This window comes from Aptenodytes patagonicus, chromosome 1, assembly GCF_965638725.1.
Source record: "Aptenodytes patagonicus chromosome 1, bAptPat1.pri.cur, whole genome shotgun sequence".
Lineage (NCBI taxonomy): Eukaryota > Metazoa > Chordata > Aves > Sphenisciformes > Spheniscidae > Aptenodytes > Aptenodytes patagonicus.
The window spans coordinates 134,038,938-134,052,123 of NC_134949.1; the positions used below are offsets into that span (position 1 = coordinate 134,038,938).

Below are 13,186 nucleotides of genomic sequence, written 5' to 3' on the forward strand. Positions count from 1 at the left end.
TGTTGAACAGCATCGGTCCCAATATCAACCCCTGAGGTATGCCACTCGTCACTGGTCTCCACTTGGACATTGAGCCATTGACTGCAACTCTTTGAGTGAGACCATCCAGCCAATTTCTTACCCACTGAGTGGTCCACCTGTCAAATCCATGTCTCTGGTATTGGGAAAGAACCACATTTTTTCTTGTGGAGGTTGCAGAAATTAAACTAATGATGCATTTTAGAACACATCTCTGTAAAATACCCACTGCTAGTCATAATATTTCTTTAGTTCCTGCTCTGTTACTGTAATGCCAGAGCTATGCCTTTTCTTGGGCTAGCTCACTTTTAGGAAGAGTGATTTTAAGAGACAGACAATCACATGTAGTTTAGAAATCACAGAAAGGACCAAACTGTGGAGAAAGAAAAAAGCACCTAGGCAGAACTTAGTTTGTTTCAAAACAAACTGCAAATACAGAGCTCATGAACGATCTGACAAGAAAAGAGCGTCACTGCAGCAACACAATACGTTAAAAAAGAGAAGAACATGCAGAAAAGTGACTTAGATCTGGTTATACTACAATAAAAAACAGCAGAGTAAAGAATCCTGAGGACTATACTAATGGCTATTCTTCAGGAATCACAAGCTAGAGGCTCTGCCTTGCAGTAGAAGCTCAGCTAGAATACACAATGATCTTCATTAACCATCAGTGGTCCATTTCCAAAAGTAATCTACTGTGGCCAAGCTAAGATGAAACCCAGTAAAACATCCAACTTAATTGTACAATGAGTAAGCCAGAGTAACTGATTGGGCAATGATGACATTCCTGTGAAAATGGCGCTCTCTCACTAGCACCATGGAGAATCTTTTGCTTGAAGAATGTTCAGGGACCTAGAAAGTAAAATCTACCAGCAGACTCCAGTGAACTGCAGAACATACCAGTAGGACACCATCCTATCTTTTCATGGCAAGCAGAAGAGGGTCAGATTTAGAAACCACTCTCGTGCTAAGGGTACAAAACTCAGTTATACCCATCCACTCTCTAGGATACAACTGAATCTTTTCTAGACTTCCTTGGTAATGCTCTCTTCTCATTCCACAAATTTTAGGAATTTCTCTTAAAGCTTTTAATCCATCAACTCTTGATTTCATTCAGATAGTACAGTTTACTCTGATACTATTAGAACAATTCTGACAAAGAACAGATGAAGTTCTGATTCTCCAGTTTCTTTGAAACCTTAAAGTGTATCTTTAGAATGAAACTTTGAAGTTTAGAAACATTCTAGTTATATATTAGAATCATAGAATAATTCAGGCTGAAAGGGACCTTGAGACATCCCTAGTACAACCTCTTGCTCAAAGCAGGGTCAGCTATGAGATTAGACCAGGTTGCTCAAGGACTTTTTCTAGGCACGTCTTGAAAACCTCCAAGGACAGAAACAGCACAACCTCTCTGGAAAATACTAAAAGCTAATTTTTCCCCTCCACTCCCCAGAAAAGAAGTCTTAAAAAGGTACGTTTGTCCTTTTCTGTTATCCGTTGGAAAGATTACATAGAAAAAGCACCACTGTATTCTTTTTACCATATTTACTTATCTGTGTTTCATCTACCAGCTCAGGCTTGACATGAAGCTATCCTAATAAAAGGGTAAGCTCTGTCAGTACTGCATGCTTGGAAGGAACCGGTATAATGGGATATGGGTCTTAAAACGCTATGCAACATAGTTAATAGGAGAGATTAAGTTTTGCATGTATGCAGCAAGATTTTTTTACTTGAAATTGCCTTTCTGCCAAAAGCATAGTAACATTTACTAAGTTTTTATAATAAAGATAGAAAGATAGAAGACTTTTTATTGAACCTGTGTGTATCTGACCTACTAACAATGTTAAATATCACTCGGTAATCATTCACCATTAATCATTCAGTATTCCTTGAGACAGAAGGCAGTGCATAAGGATTCCTACTGTTAGCAGGAAATAATTACAGATTCAATTAGACAAGGTCATTCATTGAACCTGGAGTGTGTGACCCGCAGATAATAAAGGGTGAAGCTCTAGCACAGCAAGGCTTTTTACCTCCTTCTAAGCAAGCTGTTCTAACAGCAATAAATTCTCAACAGAAGCAATAACACTGCAAATGCATAGATTTTTCATGCTCATAGAGAAGAACTAGGTAAACACGCTCTCCTAATCCGTCACAAACAAAACCACAAGCTTCTGACATCCTCAACAAAAGCAGCAGAAAATCCCTGTACCTCAGGGCAGGGGATTAAAAAGTTTCACTGAGAACAATACCATGTTCTACAGTGATAAACAGAATTCTGATACACAAAAGGATATCAAACATAAATGAGTCATTACATTTAAACCTAGAAGATGATAAACAAAGTAGGGAATAAATAGAACAAATGGGACCTCCCCTCCTTCCCCGCCCCCCCGCCCCCCCAAAAAAAAACCTGTTGCCAAAAAAACCCCAAAACGGTCCTTGTTTCCCTCTGAGAGAGAGAAATAGGTGACAATAAGTATGAGTTATTCAGATAAGGTCAATACATTCCTGTTGAAACAGGTTTGAAGTGTATTTCTGTCACTGCTTTCCTTCCTTTCATATTCATTAAGAACTGGTTCCAGTTTATGATGCTGATCTCTCACTTTTTGTAGGGAGAAAAAAAAGTCAGTCAGTTTTGCCCTAATTGTATCAGCAGTAGTCACAAAAGAATTGTATAGGCTATTTGGACATGTAGAGCTATCTTGAACAAAGATGATTTGATGAAAGACAGTGAAAACCACCAGATATGTGCCGAATTCTCTGGTGAGAGATTAAAGAAAAGGAATAAATAACACTCTCCTTCCACTCCCAGCAAATTATCATACAAAGAATTAGAGCTTGAGCCTTGAATCTCAGAGTGAAGGAGAGAAGAAAGACCTACTTAGCTATGCTGTATGTAAGCAAGCAGACAAGCACAAGGGCTGATCACTTAATTCAAGCTCTTTATAGGGTCTCTAATATAATACATGACATCATATGAAGACGTGCAAATAGTTGCATGGTATTACATTGAGTCTTTATCATCTTAGTGGAAAAGAATTTAGACCAGTTAGTTGTAACAATTTTCAAAGAATGAAAAGAAATATGAGACAAACATAAACATGAGGCTCGTAAAAGTGATGCAAGAAGCTGCACAGCTGAAGAGACAATAGTAAAAACATAGATTTTAGAAGTAACTTTTCACAACTTTCAAGCTTTGTCATGTAACTCTGCCTGCAGAAAAGCTACTTCTGTTAGCCTATGCTGTATATTCATGAGTTTCTGTTAAGCTGGAAGAGCTATGGCTTTGCAGGCAAACAAGCTCAGAGCTGGAGTTCTGAAATTGCATTGAAATCAAACCAACTGGGGGAAGAATGACAGACAAACAATAATTCCACCTTTAGCATTTATCTAGAATTAGCAGGCAGTCAGAATTTATGAATAAGCACAGTTTAGCAAGTCTCCTAGAAATTATCTTGCTTAGAAGGCTCCTGATGAACAGACCTCCCTCCCCCCTCAAGGAGGTGCTTATGATTATGCAAATAAAAAGCAAAACTACAATGTATTTTAAATAATAAAAGCTAAGAGTTAGGGGAAAACTAAAGTCTTTGCAATATTTTTAACCCTTCTTGTTAGCTACACAATCAAGTTTTGCTTTTTCCCAAAAGGTCATGTTACTTCAGTAGAGGGGGGAAATTGAGTCCCCTCTGAAGGGTAAACTCAATGGGTACTAAGTTTTCCTTATCTAAAATCAGTTTTTGTTTACTGAAAAGAATGGTTACAGTGTGATATAGCTTTGTTTGGCTGTTTCTTCTGGAAATGAAGTAAAGAAAGAAAGAAATATTCCACTGAGGTGGAAAAAAAAAAATTGTCTGTGGCTGACTGACAAACCTAGAACTTGAAGTACTGTGTATGTACTTCACTGAATATTTTGATTCTTGCTGTTCCTGGATAAAACGCCAGAAAGACTTTACTCAGCAAATAGCTTTCAAGAGATCAGGTAGTGGTTCAGCTGTCCATTAGCTCCTGATCCCAAGACTTTCAGCAAAAGAAGTTACAATGGCTTTTTATGATATGATTCTTGAATAAAATAAAATGGAACATGAGAGATGCAAGTGTTTGATGAAAATATTTGGCAAAACATCTAGACCAGAATTTAATCATCTGGGTACACCTCTTTAGCCTACTTAATTTATTTTCCTGCTTGATATCTTTAAGGAATTGCCAGTGCAATTTGAGTACCAGTACTCAAAACACTGCGTTCTCCCTGGTAACTCTGAATCTGTTATTCAGGTTCAACCCAACTTAACAGAAAAGTTGAGATCTCAAAACCAATTACAGTTTATTTTGCAAAAGCAAGTAGTTTAGCAAAGAAAAGATTCAAATTAGGGTCCCCAGAGGGTAAAACTACAGCATAAGCTAAAACTGTATGTGTAGTGTATGTGAGAAGCAAGGATAAATAAGGAGTGACAGTAACAGCAATACACCTAAGTTCTGGTGCTTCTTTATCGTTTATGCTCATACAGCCTCATTCACGTAAGCAGGAGAATCTCTCAAAACTTGTGTCCATACACAGAATAATTAATTCTGGAAGGAATCTCTGGAGGTCATCTAGCCCAACCCACTGCTCAGGTAAGCTTAAAGTTAGACCAGGTTGTTCAGGGCCTTTTCTAGTCAGGTGTTGAGTATCTGCAAGGATGGAAATTCCACAGGCTTTCTGGGCCCCTGATCCACAGCCCCTCATAGTGAAACATTTCTTCCTCACATCTATTTGAAACTTCCCCTGCTGCAACTTGTGTTCATCGCTTGTTATCTTTTTCTGTGCATGTCTGAGAAAAGGCTGGTTCCGAGTTCTCTACAAACTGTGGTTAGATAGCTGAAGACACTGCCTTAGATTCCCCTGTGATGAAACAACCCCTGATTTTCTAACCTCTCCTTGCATGGCTTGTGCTGCAGTGCACTGATCATGCTAGTGACCCTCTGCTGGACAAAATCCAGTTCGTCAGACTCTCTCTTCCTCTGGGGGAGACCAAAACCAGACACAGTGTTCTCAGAGCTGCCTCCTGAGTGCCACACAGACGGTAGTAATTACTTCCTTTGATCCACAGTCTGCACTTTTCTTAATGTGGTTAATCTTCACCACCACAAGGACACACTGCTCACTTATATTCAACTTGCTGTCCAGCAGTAATCTGGGTCCTTTTTCACCAAGCTGTTTCTTAGCCTTCTGTCCCAAGTGCTAAACTTTGTTGAACTTCATGAAGCCTCTGCCAGGCCCCTTCTCCAGCTGGAATTCCAGTCAACTTCTCCCCCGGTCTGTGGTCATCTACAAACTTGAGAGGGCATTCCAACCTTTCCTCCAGGCTGTTGATGAAAATACTACAGGGTATCAGCCCTTGTTACTGACTGCTGTGGAACACCACTTGCAAATTGTCCACCTGTAATTGTAAATTTAGACTCTGAATTGTTGTCATTACCCTTTGGCCCCAAAGGACCAGCCAGTATTTCACCCAGACATCTTTAACCTGGTCAAAATCCTATGTCTTCCATCTTAAAAAGCTAGGTAATAGTTGCACTGTACTACTGAATAGACATGTGCAAAGTAACCAACAATTTGATTTTGACTGGTGACTTGGTGAAGATGAAAATGGTTGGAAGGACTAGAGAAAAAAAAAATGTAGAGAGAGATCAGTGAGAAAGGTATGCAAAACAACTAACACAGTAAAAGATCAGAGGTAATTAGAGAGCCAAGAAAACAACTCGGGCAAAAAGAATACCACACTACATTTTGGCTTAAAATATTTCAAAGCAAGCTCTCTCTTCTAACTGTGGCAATCTCTTTCCAGCACAGAATTCTCCAGATACATGTGTTATTATCTGAATGACTGATGCGACCTGCAGCAGACCCCTGCCCACTTTGCCCTCTTCTTCCCCCCCTACACCATGTTCCAATTTAATTCAGTGATGATGTATCTTTTTTGCTCAAATCCACATAACTTTATTATCATAATGGTTTGATCACACTGCCAAGTTTAAAACAACGCTGTATTTTGAAATGAATTGAGAGAACCTGAGATGGATGCAAGAAGATTTGAAAAGACTGACAGACACAATACACTTTTTAAAAAAATTAAGGAAATAATTATGGGCTCTTATTTATTTGTGTGAGCACCTGAATCCTCGAACAGGGGAAACATACCTCATGCAGACAGAAAAAAAACCCAGCTGTATACAAACTATTGATGAATTCATCTAGTATAAGAAATCCCTTGTTAGAAGAACTTGTAAAAATACTTGTAAAAAGAGCTTGAGTATAAATTTAAAGCTTGCAGTGTCTTTTTTAGTTCTACTAGTGTTATCCTTTTAGGCTAAGAAAAGTTAACTCAGCATACATGTAACGCAGATAGACTTTATCTTCAGGTATTACAGGAACTTTTCCAAGTTCTTTTCCAGAAAGGACTCCTGACTGGCATTCAAGATAGCCCACTAGTGTCATTTGTCAGTTTGAAGTTTCTCTCCACCCCCAGATCTGTGTTTTGTCACTTGACAATCCCATGAAGGTCGTAATATTGAGTAATAATGGTAACAGAGGTCAAGAAGATATTCTAGTCTCCTGCTTCATGAAAGAAGATTCCACATGTATTTAAAAAAGAAAAAAAGCAAGGGCAAGCCAAAACATTCATCTTCCCAGTTGAACACTGTGCACATTTAACAATATTTTGTATCTAGTAATTATCTATTCCACTTCCACGGTGGAAATTATCACTGGGATGTAAGTCAAATTACCATAACTTACTGACTAGGCAACAGGACATTCATAGACATTTGCAAGCAGGAAGTTTATATAGTAAGCTTCATATATAACAACAACATTAGTTCCTGTCTGTTGCATAATATGGAAATAACAAGTTCGTTAAACTAAAGGGCTTATATATTAAAAAAACCTATCTTCCTCTAGCGTTTAAACAAGCCCATCTTTCATTAGGTGTACAAGTTCAGTCACCTGAATACCTACAGTGCACAGGATACATTGACATTAGGGTTGTAGCCTCCAGAACTGCAGCAATCGTTCCAACAGGCCCAAGTAGGTTTTAGAGGAGAACACAGCAGAGTCATTGCATTGTTTGAACACCAGCTAATCACAGTCACTGAACTCACACGGATCTATTTCTCCAGTTCCTGAGCACCTCGTCCGTTTGATTTCATTCAGGGCGAGACACTGGACAGATTTAAAACACAACGAGCTCAAAACAGCGGGATTTTGCAGTCCCCTCAAGCAGCAGCCAGAAATGCTGGCCTCTGGCTTGCTCTGGGGCCGGGCGGGCACTGCTGGCACTCCGGCCCGGCCCGTTCTCCGCGGGACGGGCAGCGCTGCTCGCCCCCCAGCGCGGCGGGAAGGCGATGGGGATGTGATCGCCGGGGACACGGCCGGCTCCGCCACCCCCGTGTCCACCGGCGCCCGCTTCTCCTCGCGGCGCGGCAGCTCGGCCCGCCGGGGGGCAGAGGGATGCCGGCCGAGGGCAGGATACAGGAGCCGGGGCAGCGGCAGCACGGCCCCGCGCGGCCCGCTCCCCCTGCCCTTCCCCAAGGGCAAAGCAGAGGCCAGAGGCACTCCGCGAGGGTGCGGGAGAGGGAAGGCGCAGAAGCAGCGGCTCCCTCAGGCCGCGGGGCCGCCGCCTGCCCCCGCACGCCTCCGCGCCCGGGGCCGCCCCAAGCCCCACGATGTGCTCACCAGGAAGCGAGTGGAGCTGGTGCCCTGATCGATGGAGCCCACCAGTGGCCCCAGCACCATCCGGTCCGACGCGGCCATCAGCCCCGCTCAGCCGCCCGCCCAACCGCCCGCCGCGTCCCCTCAGCGATCCCTCAGCGAGCGGGTAACGGCCGCGCTGACGCTGCCCCGGCAGCTCGTGGCCAGCGGCGCGTGGCTGCCGGGGTGAAGCCGGCGGGGGGGCGGGGCGGGGGCGGGCGGGGCGGGGGGCGCTGCCGCGCGCATTGTCAGCCCGCAGCCAACCAGCGCTCGGGGCGCGGTGGGGGCGGAGGGGCGGGGGGCGGGGCCGGGAAGAGCAGGAAGTGGGCCCTAGAGGAGGGAAGCGGTGGGAGGGCCGCGTGACGGGCCGCCCCCGCCCCCCCCCCTCCCCCCCCCCCCCCCCCCCCCCCCCCCGCCCGAGAGCCGTTGGCGTGAGGGGAGGCGCGGGAAGCCGGGGGTGTTTCCTGAGGGAAGTCAGTGCCGCTTGGCGGGGGGCTTCGGAAGGCTGTGCGAGGCTCCCGGGAGAGCTTGCTGGACGAGGTCCCGGGGCCCCAGTCTGGGGTCATTTGTGTCCTGGGGCGGCGTTCCCCGCAGCGAAACCCGTTTCGCTTGTAATCAAGCGGAAAGAAACCCCTCGCTGGCCCGGGCGGCTTTCCCGGTGCGGCCGCGCTGCCGCGCTGAGGCGGGATCCAGCCGCAGAGGATGGGTGCTCGGGAGGTGCCAAGCCGAGATGTCCGCAGAAAGATTTCTGTTCAGAGCGAATATTGCCGAGGAGGTGTTCAAAACTGAGTCACCATAGCCATGGCATCGACTGAAAAATGTTAGCAGCCCCAAAAGGGCTTGTTTCATCTTTCGAAGTGTCACTGTCAAGCAGAAATACTCGGTAACTTCAAAAAATGGGATCTTGATCTTCCTTCCTTACTACGTGTGGGTGACTAGTGTTTCAAGAAAAACTGCTGGTGTTGCAAGACCTGCGATAGAATTGCAAAAGCTAATAATGCTGACTAAAGCACATGAGAAGTTATATAGTGACATATGCTGCCAGTAAGTCAGCCTCCACAGATGCCACTAAATAGATTTGTCTTCTGTTGTAACTCTCCATTAGTGGTAGCTGTCCAAACTCATGGTGTTTTGTCGGCATTGCTGCCTGATAAGCAAAATCTGATTGCTGCCACTTGGTAATGTTTTGTGTGACATCTTACCCAATGCTTCCAACATACCCTTTTTTTGTTTCTTAGTACTTCAGCTAGCATCTAGGAGCCTTGGTTGGGATGTGAACAGCACTATCTGCTAATGTGTAATAGATAGCAAGGGATTTAGTTGCAGCCCATAATTACAAAATCTGAAATGAGCCAAATACATTTTAGTAATAAGATCCATATTTTCAAGAGTGAGAGTAATGAAACACTGGAACCAATTACCAAATATTATGAAGGATTCCCTATTATTCTAAAATTTTATAACCAAGACTGGTATCGTTTCTTAAAACGTAAGCTGTAGTTCAAAGATCAATTTACTAGGGATGTGCTGCAACCCATAGAGAAGGATCCACAGCAGGTCATACTAGAGGGTCATAATGATCTCTCCTGGCTTTGCAAGCGACCCTCCCCTCTACATCCTTCAGTTGTCACGGCGTATGCTGCAGGCAGCTTCTACTCTAAAGCTATGGGCAACAACCGCAGTTGACTTTAAAAGTTTATGCAGGACTACAGGATCTCCATGTTGATTAATGATTCAAGGAATTAATCTCATGGGATCTTAGTTAAGTCTGAATTCATTAGTGTAATTGCTAGGAAAAGTGCGGGCTTTGTGTTACTTCTTTTGTTTCTTTTAAAAACTGCTGTATGGTGTTTTGAACTTATTTTAACTCGAGGCAAGACATGACTGTATTCAGCAAAGGTTGAGGTCTCTCAGGATCCAACAAGGGAGGAAGCAATATTGTGACTGATGTTTATGTAAAACATGAAATACTACTGCACCTATGTAAAATTTATAAAGATCACTGGGTTACAGAAATTTTCTAGGAGGTGCAGATCTACCATTTTCTTGGGTATTCTTTAGCAGTGCCTGTGTATTTTCATAGGCCGGGAACAGGAGGGGTGGCAACGATAACCTATGCCATTTCTTTAACGTGCAGCAGACACACAAGCAAGAGAGACACAAGGGGGAGGAATTTTGTCAGAGACTAGAAAATATAAAGTCAGGGAGAACAGCTTATTCTTCCTAGCTCATTCAACGGCGTACCCTCCCTTCTTTTACATTTCTATTCAGTGTTTGAAGAGAACATTTTTTTTTCCTGTGGTATTTATCATACAATACATGAGCGTTACTATTTGCAAAGCTATTAGTACAGATAGTGGGCACTGTTCCAAGAAAGCTGCCTGCAGGGGAAGGAAGGGTGGAGCTGTGGCCATACCTTTATGCTAAGATGGTGTGAGGCCGCACTCTGCTGAGATAGTTTTAAAGGAATTAGCTTCCTTTAAAGGAATGAGCATGGATATCTGTGTGGACTAATTTCTTTGGCTTCTGCCTCAGATCTCACTGAGGCAAGTCTACACAATGTGGCTTGAGTTGTTAGCTATTCTGTTCCCCTACTGAAGAACATATAAAATGGGGGAAGAAAAAAAAATCAAGCTCGTATCTAGCAAGTGCTAGTTGGGAGCCTTGCATATATTGTTCATGACAGAGAGACTTTGGAAGTTAGATATACTTACTAAAACAATTTCGAGCCTGGCAGAAATAATGGAGGCTCCCATTGATTTTGGAGAACTTAATTACAACAAAGTTGAATTCGGTTCCCCAAAATATTACATTTCTGAAGATGGTGCTTGTTTTCAACTGCCCGTGCAATGCGGATCCCTGCAAGTGGTGCTCTTGGTCCACCTGCAGCTTTTTGACCTCTTGTTCTGCAGACTGAACTCAAATGGAAGTTTTCTCCACCTCTGAATATAGCCCCACTGTTTTTTTGGATATTTTAAGGCAATGAACACATTTGAAACACATTCATTAAGCACATAAATATTTACAATGCATTTTTCAGAGACAACATAATTTGGCTCCTAAAGAACTATTTTCAACAGCAAATAAACCCAGTTGTTTGCTTTTAGTTTGGGTTTTTGGGTTTTTTTTCCCCCCCCATCTCAGCAGAATGGAGGGATGTTGGTAATTAAATTCTTCCCTTTCTGGGTGATTCTTTTTTATTGATCTTGAATGAAGGACAAAATGTGGCTGTGTCAGGCTACTCCAAGCATGTGATACAGTGTGAATTAGAGTGGATGCCAGATGTCCACATGTCTTTCCCTTCTGCCTCTTAGTGACAGAGAGGACTTGGCAGTCGAATCCTGCTCTTCCTTACTGATGTCTGATCTTTGTGTTCCCCCAGGAAGAGCTGAAGGCAAATATTTTGAACTAGCCTGGAACAGGTGTAGGTATAAAGAGTACAGTGTGCCAGGGGAATGAGTCACGCTGCCACATACACCCTTTTGCCTACTGGGAAGATGAGTGGTATGTGTGAGAGTGCATATGCTTGCGCATGTGGATAAATTCAGTCTCTCTCACTGGCTCAGGGAGCAAATACAAACAGATCATGACCCTGGCTGCCGATGCCCTTACATTTATATAGATTGTCTGCAGCACCCGTGTGCAGGGAACCTTTTCACAGACCCAGAGGAAGGAGATTAGAACAAACAACTTTACGTTCTGTCTCCTTGGTTTATTTTGGAAGGTGTCCACATGCAGTGCTCTGCCACCATTTGGCAAGAACAGTTTTATTGTGAAGCCATGACTGCGGTGTTGCAATGAAATGTCTCGCAGGATGTGTTTTACTTCTGACCTGATATTAGACAATAGTTTTCCCTGAATGACATTTTATATTTAGAATCACTTTCACACTGTTCAAACCCTGAGCAATTGTTGCAGTTGCTGTCTTTCTGGTGAACAAAAATAAAACTTCGATGAAATAAATTCACGTTTCAAAGACAACTAATACTGAGCACTTTGAAAAGTAGCTATTAAGCCAATAAATCTTTACATGCATAATATTACAGAATTCAAAATGGGAAAATCAGAAAAAAAACACCCAAGAATTTTATATAGATAAAAGTCATCATTCTTGGGAGTTGAATAATTCAGAGAAATTTAAGTATTCATTAGTGATATAGTGGATACTCTGTGCTTCAAAATCCTTAACTCTGAGATACTTGGTCTTCTAGCTTCCATACAAAAATAGGGCAACTTACTGCAAAATTTATTCCTGAAGGAAAATGCACACTGCATTGAAGGGAAGCGTTAAAACTGAGTTAGTTTTCTGCTGGTTTCATAGCAGCTGTATTTTGCTAGCTTTTTCTTTTTAATTATTTTTATCAAATGAATTAATCTAGTTCGTGCTCCATAAACAGATGATATGATCAGTTCGCATAGGCTCATTTCTGTTATTTATTTTCGCTTTCAAGTTAGCAGAGACAAGGCAACTGCTGCTCATACAGGGCATCTTTTCACATGTATCTTTTTCACACTGGATAGTGGATATTTTCAAAAATAAACTTAAGTGAAATTGCTGTGTATAATAGTAGGATTAGAAAAAAGGTGAGTTGCTCTAAATACTGATATTTGACACTTTTGTCTCTAAATCCAGGCTCAGAATTGAAAATTTAGTGATGCACACTCCAGGCTCTGGTTTCCATATGTGGTGAAGATTTTAAAAACCAGAAGCAGCGGTGGAATTGTGTGGGAACCCTGAGACTGTCACTGCACTGGATTTAAACAAATTCCGTTAATCCTACACTAACCTGAGCTCTTATATCATGCAGAAGAACTAAAGCAAAGCAGAAAAAAATGTTTCAAGTGAGAGGTGCCATATGTCCACAGAGAGTACAGAAGGATAGTGTTGATTAAAACATCCTATCAAATATATGTTAATTTTGTAGAAATATATTTAATTATATTAAGGAAAATACATATTTAGTATACGTAAGAAAATATATCCCATACTTTTGGTTTTCTGTTTCAGTTTGGTTATTGCATGCTGAATTGCTGTGCAACATCCTCAGAAAGGGCACTGAGAATTTAGTACTGATTATTATATTGTGGTCTAGTCATTTATTCTAGGTAATTAGATGGCCCCAGGATCCGCACGTTTCTTTGCCTATGAACTTCAAAAGCTTTTGATGTATTATCTCTACAAAACCTCCTGCGGAACTGTAATGCTTCTAGCATTTTTTTACAGATATGGAGAAAGGCTCAGAGCAGCTAAATTACTGGCCAGTGGTCACATAGCAAGTCCTTAGCAGAGCAGAGGTAAAGGACAGCTTTCCCTCAGGTCCGAAGGCACTGCATTCCTTACCCACTGCTGCTCTCAGGAATCAGTAACTGCATTCCTGTTGACCTCAGAGAGAACAGGACTGAATTATCTGTAATAACCAGCAGAGGCAGGATTCC

The 13,186-nt window shown here is 42.4% G+C and overlaps 1 protein-coding gene across 5 annotated transcripts in view; it reads right to left on the reverse strand.

Moving 5' to 3' along the window:
• GK (glycerol kinase) overlaps window positions 1-7,915 on the reverse strand; it is a 39,176-nt gene extending 31,261 nt beyond the window's left edge. For 3 of the 5 annotated variants that reach the window (XM_076355895.1, XM_076355913.1, XM_076355904.1), the window contains exon 1: window positions 7,736-7,914. In XM_076355895.1, the coding sequence (XP_076212010.1) occupies window positions 7,736-7,813 (78 nt within the window). In that variant the 5' untranslated portion in view covers window positions 7,814-7,914. Of the gene's footprint in view, window positions 1-7,735 lie in introns of all 5 variants that reach the window. The other 2 variants (XM_076355875.1, XM_076355885.1) reach the window with 1 other exon arrangement.
• Window positions 7,916-13,186: the final 5,271 nt, after the last annotated feature.